This window comes from Asparagus officinalis, unplaced genomic scaffold, assembly GCF_001876935.1.
Source record: "Asparagus officinalis unplaced genomic scaffold, Aspof.V1 AsparagusV1_Un1039, whole genome shotgun sequence".
Classification (NCBI taxonomy): Eukaryota; Viridiplantae; Streptophyta; class Magnoliopsida; order Asparagales; family Asparagaceae; genus Asparagus; species Asparagus officinalis.
Genome location: NW_017973298.1, coordinates 1 through 9,409, shown reverse-complemented (window position 1 = coordinate 9,409; position 9,409 = coordinate 1). Strand labels below are relative to the sequence as shown.

Below are 9,409 nucleotides of genomic sequence, written 5' to 3'. Positions count from 1 at the left end.
GACGCCATGGTGATGAGGGGTAGATCTGAGATGAGTGAGGGAGAGATAATGAGTTCTCTGGGAATGAAGGGGAGAGATAGATGGGGGGAGAGAGAATGAGATGAGGGTTTTTTTGCAAAATAGTTCACCCACTCATCTCCTCAACCTGACGCCATGGTGATGAGGGGTAGATCTGAGATGAGTGAGGGAGAGATAATGAGTTCTCTGGGAATGAAGGGGAGAGATAGATGGGGGGAGAGAGAATGAGATGAGGGTTTTTTTGCAAAATAGTTCACCCACTCATCTCCTCAACCTATTCCAATTCAAAGGCTCATATCATGCCACATTACTACCAAGTAAAATGGGTATGCTTAGTACCAACTTAGAATTGTTTGAAATTCGGATATAAGCTTCTAATAACCAAGGTTATTGACAGCGAATAGCGTCGCGTAACGGTGAGGCATCGCTAAGGCTATTTGGGGATATTACGATAAAATAGCGGTTAAAAGCGCAAAATCAAATAGCGGTCTAATTTAGATATGTGTAAATACTAAAAAAATTTAAAAAAAAAACCTAGAAAATCTAAAAGTGCATATTAGATTTTTTTTTCAATAACTAACATTTTCTAGGTTAATGATAAAAAAATATTAGATTTTTTTAATTTCAATAACTAACTTTTTCTCAATTTTCTTCGTCTAATCGAATAAGGAATTCAATTTTTTTTTTGGAAAAATTGCTTCAAGGCCCCAAAATTGAAAAAACAATGTGCAACAGCCCCCTGTACTTTTAATGTTTGGTATAAACCCAAAATACACTCCAAAACTTCATTTTAGCCCCTCCAGCTCACTCAATCCTCAGAATCCCGAATTTACCCTTCCCGCCCACTCTGCTACAGCCATCGTGCGTTGGTAACGGTGCCGCCACTCCGCTACTATCGAGGCGCTCTCTCTCTCTCGTCTCTCTCCCTCCCGCACTCTGTCTCTGGCTTACTCTCCGGCGAAAAACCAAAATCCGCTTCTAGGGTTAGGTCGAAACCAGTTCGCAGATGGAGAAAAAATCGGCGAACGAATACGAAGTGGTTCACCATCCTCCGCCGCCGCTGCAACGTCAGGAAGATGCACCAATGAACGACGAGCGAGAAGACTCGCCGTCGCCTTCCAAGACCGACGAAGATCCTCCCTCGCCTTCCAAGACCGACGAAGACCCCCCTTTGCCATCTGAGACCGACCGTGGTACTGATTCTCTCACATCCTCCCCTGCCTCCAAGTCGTCGTCCACCCATGCGTCATCATCAGGGAATGGCAGCACCGATGAAGCCACCCAAACGTTGTTGAGTTTCCAGATGGGTGTAAGGAGAAAAAGAAAAATTACAAGTTCACTAAACGCACCACAGAAATCCATAAAGAAGTAAGATAATGTTATATGTTATATTTTGTAATTTACATAGATGTTAAGGGATTGAAGTTGAATTGTGAACTATATGCCTGGACATTGGTTGAAGGACATGTTAGCTGATACCTTAATGTTAAATGTGAACTATATACCTCTTATTAATGTTAAGTTTGGCTGTTAAGTGTTAAGGTTTCTTATTAATGTTAAGTTTGGCTGTTAAGTGTTAAGGTTTCTTATTAATGTTAAGTTTGGCTGTTAAGTGTTAAGGTTTATAGCGTAACTGTTACAGTTCATTGTTGCATGTTAACTATTGGATGTTGGATGTCAAGTGTTGTTGATGTTAAATGTTTAATTATAATACAGGAAAAAGTCAGGTGCTGCTAAAATTAGACCCACTGCAAGTTTCTCCGCATATTGTAAATTTATGAAAGTCCTCGAACCGAGAATGCGGCAGTGTCATTGGGATGCATACCAAGGGTGTACATTCCAGCATTATGTAAAGTTTGGCCCCCCAGCAAAAGATCGACCCACGCTGGAACTTGTATTGAGACACTATAAGGGTAATGAAGTGGCGTTTTCTCTGCCCGATGCCGAAAGTGGGAGAGAAAAGGTTGTTAATTTTGATTTGGACTGGGTGCATGAACATACAGGTTTCCCAATTGATGGGGAAATAATTTACAATAATAGAGATCCTTACCCTAGGCTTTGGGTGGAGTATTTTCATAAACGTTTTACTAGAAAGGGAAAGAAATCAGCGAAGAATATGCGGCGATATGTGGAAGAGCTACTGCAATCTCTTGTTGAATCAAGAAAGAAGAAGGATATTGAAGATTTTGTGTTACTGCAGATACTTTATCAATGTTCATTGATGTGGTGCCCTAGCAGTGTCCAAGGCATCCCAAGGCTCTTGTTCAAATATGTTGATTCAATTGAAAGAGTGAGGAATGTGGCCTGGGGGAAATACATCTATGATCAGACGAAGAAAGGAATTAAGATTGCCAGGGAAGGTCTGCACAGGTCAGGAATAAGCTATGTACCTGGATGCATGCCTTTGATCCCTGTAAGTTGGATTAATCTGTGCATGTGAACGCTTGCTTGTTTTCTGTCAACTTACGTCAAGAAACCATTAAGGCTTACTGGTTCATGTTAACTATTCTAAGGATCTTGTTAACTATATTTCGGTTCATGTTAACTTTAGTGTTTCCAGTATTAAAGTTGGTGTTGTCAGTGTTAACTATATTGCAAGATGAGTTCTGTTAACTATATTCATGTTTAAAAGATTAGTATTGCATACTAACATGTATTAATTGCTTGCAGCTATGGTATTATGAAATGACGGGGATTAAAAGATATGCCTTGAGCAATAGATCCAAACCACCCCTCACTAACTGGGTGAAGATTGGTGAGAAGTATGGATCTTTTAGAAATAGAACAATAGTTGCCAAGGCTGCAAAAGCTAGCATCCAGGTTGTACAAAAACCAATAGCTGAAATTGGCCCATCCGATGAGAAATATCCAATCAGAAGGCCATTGATGAGGCTTAGAAGGGAAGGGATTGTACCACAATTACCAGTCGTACATAGGGAGGCCAAGAAAGCAGCAGTAAGGAAGAGGAAGATTGAAGAAGAAAAGAAGGTTGAAAAGAAGGAAGAAGAGAAGGAACATGAGAAGAGATGGTCAATAGGTTTGGTAAGTTCTAAGGTGCTAAATATTATCACAAGAATACATAACATGTTAGCAACAATAGATAACATGTTTTCTACAACAGTTAACATATTAGCAACAATAGATAACATGTTTTTTACAAGTGTTAACATGTATGCACAAGAGTTAACATATTAGCAACAAAAGTTAACATGTTTCAATAAGAGTTAACATATTATCACAAGAGTTAACATGTTAGCTACAAGAGTTAACATGTTACCAGAGAGAGTTAACATGTTAGCAGCAAGAGTTAACATGTTACCTATAGATGATTGAAGAACCTTTAATTATCTGTGTCAATTGTGGACCACTTACTGTTAACCTTTATAAACTTGATTTTAACTCTTTGTTATTTCTAAATTATAGATAATGTCAAAAGCCATTGATGAGGCTTTCGAAAGGGAAGATGAGATTGAAACGTTACCGGTTGAGGAGCAACTGCAATTTTGGAGAAATGCTGCTAAAGTAAACCAGAGACTTTGCCGTACACTGAGGGTCTCGAAGAAATTGTATTGTCAAACTTTCATGGACGAGATTCGTAGACTTAACGAAAAGGTTAAGGGGTTGGACGAATCTTGTGACATAGTAGATCCCTTGATTTTAAAGAACAATGTGAAGAAGCTTATTACACAGCAGCTGAAAGAAAACCCTACAGTGGAAGAAGAAGAAGAGGACAAGCATGAAATCGATGGAGAGGACAACTTTGGAGAGAGAGACGACGTCACCATGAATGAAGGTGTCGAGGAAATGGGCAAGAATGAAGAGAGAGAAGAAGTGACCAAGGATGAGGAGGACAAGCAGATGGTTGAGGATGAAGAGGGCTCGAAAGGAGAGAGAGACGATGTTACCAAGAATGAAGTTGTCGAGGAAATGGGCAAGAGCGAAGAGAGAGACGAGGTGATCAAGGATGAGGAGGACAAGCAGATGGTGCAGGAGGAGGAAGGTGTGGTTGAGAGAGTTCCACTCAGCGAAGGATCGAAGAGGCCGAGGAAGCCGGTGAGCAAAAAATATGTGGGTTATAGGAGTAGAGCTCCAAGCAAAAGAGCAACCAAGAAAGGTAAACTGGTTAGGACACCATTTACTGAGGATAAGAAACCGAGGGCTAAGGGATTGAAGTTAAAAGATGGTGAGCACAAAGATGAACCCATTGTTGTTGGTGACACCCCAAAGAAAATAACAGTTTACCATGACGACAGTGTTGGCAAGTGGGATGTGCTAAAAAACACGTATTTAACACATGTGGATCGTGCTGCCTTAAAAGAGGTGAATGAGGGTATCCCTGATGTATGCACGTTTAGCTTACGAGTGTTAGATAGCGCTGGGGCTTTTGTACATAACTACAGAATACCAAAAAATGTTGCAGAGAAACTCTCAGCTGAGGAGAACAAATGGCTCGAGCAGTACTGCAAGGAGAAATGTAGCCCGTAAGTGCTGATTTCAAAATGTAAAGCTTTCACGTTTAAATTTAAGCAACAAGGGTTAACATGTTAACCACGAGTGTTAACATGTTAACAACAAGAGTTAACATGTTAGCAACAATAGTTAACATGTTATCCACAAGACTTAACAGGTTAGCGACAAGAGTTAACATGTATCCCACAAGAGTTAACATGTTAGCAACGAGAGTTAACATGTTTGCCACAAGAGTTAACACGTTAGCTACAAGTGTTAACATGTTATCCACGACAGTTAATATGTTAAGTAATTTAATGCTAACTCTTTAATATTAACTGTGAAACTGTGTTTTTTGCTTGTTATGTTTTTGCGTTTAGATGTTACTTTTCATGTTTTAAATTTTAACCCTCCGTAACTTATTTCTTGTTAAGGTACGTATATGTCATAACTACTAATAACAGCGCAATTACATACCCGGAACTATTGTATATGATCCGCGGGGGAAGACTCGATGACAAAGTAACAGAGGCATTCTTAGATAGATTACGGCTATGGCTGCAGTTGCCAGAGAACGCTGAATTAAACAAGCAGTACGGGATTGTATCTACATATTTCTGCGTAAGACCAATCCTCATATAATTAGTTAACAGATAAGCTCTTATATTTAACATGTTAACCAGAATAGTTAACATGTTCTCCACAAAAGTTAACATGTTATCTATCAGAGTTAACATATAGCCACAAGAGTTCACATGTTATCTACAAGGGTTAACATATTAGCAACAAGAGTTAACATGTTTTCAACAAAAGCTAACATGTTTTCCACAAAAGTTAACATGTTCTCCATAAGAGTTAACATGTTCTCGATAAGAGTTAACATGTTTTCGACAAGAGTTAACATGTTCTCCATAAGAGTTAACATGTTCTCCACAAGAGTTAACATGTATCCCACAAGAGTTAACATGTTCTCCACAAGAGTTAACATGTTTTCAACAAGAGTTAACATGTTCTTCACAAGAGTTAACATATTTTCCAAAAAAGTTAACTATATGAACTTGAATCATGTTCACATATTAAAGGCCGCTATTTCTTAATGTGTTAATTTTGTGTAACATCATTCACTCTATGGAGACCAGGCTGAACTGCGGCTATATGAACTATATGAACTTTATATACAACAACATATTGCTGCTGGCCGATCAGTACTCATATTGCCAATTGTTCACCATGACCATTGGCATTGTGTCGAAGTTAGATTGAATGAAAATTTAGCGTTGCACTATAGTTCGGTAACTCCCGAAGCTTACCTTGAGCCCGTTAACAAAATTATAAACTTCATGGACCATATGAAGGCCGCATTCGATCTGGAAAAGGTGTGTAGGGCATTTAAATATAAGGAAATCCAATGTGAGTCTCAAAAGGGAAGGTACATTAACATATGAACCTTATTTTATTAAAGAATTTTCATCTCCAAAACTGACCGTTAATATGTATTTATGTTTTGTTATTTGTAGCTACGATTGTAGGATATACATATACCTTTATGTACGGGCTATCCTACATAAAGGTGATGTTCGGCATGTTACGCCCGCCGATGATTCGTCTGCGGTAGTGCGTGCAAGGCTTGCTGCGGAACTAATAAAAGAAGGCTGGGAATTCAGAAATAGAAAGGGCACAATAGCCGTGGAGGCCCCAGAATTGAAAGCGCCTGCATGAGCCGCAAATGTTACAGCCTAAGGAAGAATGCTATGTAGATAAACAACTGTAAACAATCTTCATAATTTTCAGCTTGTATAGTGTATTAACAGCTAATGAACTAGTGCCCGGAGAAAGTTTATAACATGTTAGATTCGTAAGTTAACAATTATATCATGTCATCTTCACTTGTTAAATATGGAGAAAGTTTATAACATGTCAGGTTCACTTGTTAAATAATACCGTATACGGATAAAGTTAACATGTTATCATCAAGAGTTATCATCAAGAGTTAACATGTTACCAACAAGGGTTAACATGTTATCTGCAAGGGTTAACATATTATCAGCAAGGGTTAACATGTTTGCAACAAGAGTTAACATGTATGCCACAAGAGTTAACATGTATGCCACAAGAGTTAACATGTTATCAAAGAAAGTTAACATAATATCAATAAGAGTTAACATGTTTGTAGCAAGAGTTAACATGTTTGCATCAAGAGTTACCATGTTTTCCACGAGAGTTAATATTTTCTCCACAAGAGTTAACATGTTTTCAACAAGAGTTAACAGGAAATATTATAATTCACATTGGCATTGATATATGAGTCCTTCTACAGGGACCCGGAAAAGGGGACAGGAGCAGGGGACAGGTGAGGTGTCCCCTGCTCATTGGTTAATGTACTGTTCATGAACAGTACATTAACCAATGAGCAGGGGACACCTCACCTGTCCCCTGCTCCTGTCCCCTGGGGCATTTTTCTTGATATATTTTGTTCATGTACACAGTTAACTACAAAACTATTACAAACATCCAAACATATTTCAGTTCATATACACCGGTAACTACAAGAGTCAACATGATGGCAACAAGATTTAACATTTTATCATCATGAGTTTACATGTATCAACAAGGGTTAACATGTTATCACAAGAGTTTACTTGTAATCAACAATAGTTAACATGTTACTTACGAGAGTTTTGTTATGTCAAAGAGTTAACAGTTATCAAAGAAAGTTAACATATTTCCGACAAAAATTAACATGTTATCAACAAGAGTTAACATGTTCTTCACAAAAGTTAACATGTTTACAACAAGAATTAACATATTTGCCAAAAGAGTTAACATGTTTGCCCAAAGAGTTAACATGTTTGTTACAAGAGTTAACATGTTTTCAACAAGAGTTAACATATTTTCTACAAGAGTTAACATGTTTGACACAAGAGTTAACATATTAGCTACAAGAGTTAACATGTATGCCACAAGAGTTAACATGTTATCAAAGAAAGTTAACATATTTCCAACAAGAGTTAACATAATATCAATAAGAGTTAACATGTTTGCATCAAGAGTTATCATGTTTTCCACGAGAGTTAATATTTTCTTCACAAGAGTTAACATGTTTTCAACAAAAGTTAACAGGAAATATTATAATTCACATTGCCATTGATATATGAGTCCTTCTACAGGGACCCGAAAAAGGAGACAGGAGCAGGGGACAGGTGAGGTGTCCCCTGCTCATTGGTTAATGTATTGTTCATGAACAGTACATTAACCAATGAGCAGGGGACACCTCATCTGTCCCCTGCTCCTGTCCCCTGGGGCATTTTTCTTGATATATTTCAGTTCATGTACACAGTTAACTACAAAACTATTACAAACACCCAAACATATTTCAGTTCATATACACCGGTAACTACGAGAGTCAACATGATGGCAACAAGATTTAACATTTTATCATCATGAGTTTACATGTATCAATAAGGATTAACATGTTATCACAAGAGTTTACTTGTAATCAACAATAGTTAACATGTTACTTACGAGAGTTTTGTTATGTCAAAGAGTTAACAGTTATCAAAGAAAGTTAACATATTTCCAACAAAAGTTAACATGTTATCAACAAGAGTTAACATGTTCTCCACAACATATTTCCAACAAAAGTTAACATGTTATCAACAAGAGTTAACATGTTCTCCACAAAAGTTAACATGTTTGCCAAAAGAGTTAACATGTTTGCCAAAAGAGTTAACATGTTTGCCCAAAGAGTTAACATATTTGTTATAAGAGTTAACATGTTTTCAACAAGAGTTAACATGTTTTTCACAAGAGTTAACATGTTTGAAACAAGAGTTAACATATTAGCTACAAGAGTTAACATGTATATAACAAGAGTTAACATGTATGCCACAAGAGTTAACATGTTATCAAAGAAAGTTAACATATTTCCTATTTCCCACAAGAGTTAACATAATATCAATAAGAGTTAACATGTTTGCAGCAAGAGTTAACATATTGCATCAAGAGTTACCATGTTTTCCACGAGAGTTAATATTTTCTCCACAAGAGTTAACATGTTTTCAACAAGAGTTAACATGAAATATTATAATTCACATTGACATTGATATATGAGTCCTTCTACAGGGATCCGGAAAAGGGGATACGAGCAGGGGACAGGTGAGGTGTCCCCTGCTCATTAAAGAGTTAACATGTTTGCCAAAAGAGTTAACATATTTGTTACAAGAGTTAACATGTTTTCAACAAGAGTTAACATGTTTTCCACAAGAGTTAACATGTTTGACACAAGAGTTAACATATTAGCTACAAGAGTTAACATGTATGCCACAAGAGTTAACATGTTATCCATCATATTCACATTGGCATAGATATATTTCAGTTTATATACACAGTTAACTACAAAAGTATTACATACACCCAAAAGTGTTTCTTCAAATCCGCAACTCATATCAATCGGCGATCGGCTCATTGCAAGTTGCGCGGTTGTGGCCTTCGGAGTGGCATCGAGAGCATTTCAAAGGTCGTTTGTACACTGTTCGATTGTTGATACGTCTTGTTTTATTTCTCCCCTTTCTTTTGATAGTATGTGGTGGAAGTAGCTCGATCTCATCCCTTGGCACGCTTCGTTTCTCATAATCTGGTATAGGATAGAGAATCGGGTCATAGCTCTTTTTAAATGCTTCTATGGACATAAACCAATCGCAATATTGGTAAATGTCTCTCTTCATGTACGAGATGACTGCACATGCATGTTTACACGGAATCCGTATGACGTCCCAAGCACGGCAAGTGCATGTCTTCTTCTCCAAATCAACACAGGTAGTTTTATGTGCTTGCACTTCAAATATGTCAGCTGTAGCTTGCTTAACATCCAATAGACGACCTTTCTCTATATTTTCTTTAAGCACCATCTCTGCTTGTGGACAGAGATATCCAACCCATTTAT

At 37.6% G+C, this 9,409-nt stretch overlaps 2 protein-coding genes across 2 annotated transcripts; one reads left to right on the top strand and one right to left on the bottom strand.

Annotated features, from left to right (window-relative positions):
* Positions 1-1,225: 1,225 nt before the first annotated feature.
* LOC109828326 lies at positions 1,226-3,124 on the top strand. Its single transcript, XM_020395347.1, has 2 exons — positions 1,226-1,560; positions 1,639-3,124. The coding sequence occupies exon 2, from the start codon at positions 1,796-1,798 to the stop codon at positions 2,456-2,458; it is 663 nt and encodes a 220-aa protein (XP_020250936.1). The 5' UTR covers positions 1,226-1,560; positions 1,639-1,795; the 3' UTR covers positions 2,459-3,124.
* A 5,788-nt stretch (positions 3,125-8,912) lies between these two features.
* On the bottom strand, positions 8,913-9,374 carry LOC109828325. Its single transcript, XM_020395346.1, has one exon. It carries the CDS (start codon positions 9,372-9,374, stop codon positions 8,913-8,915), a length of 462 nt encoding a protein of 153 aa, XP_020250935.1.
* Positions 9,375-9,409: the final 35 nt, after the last annotated feature.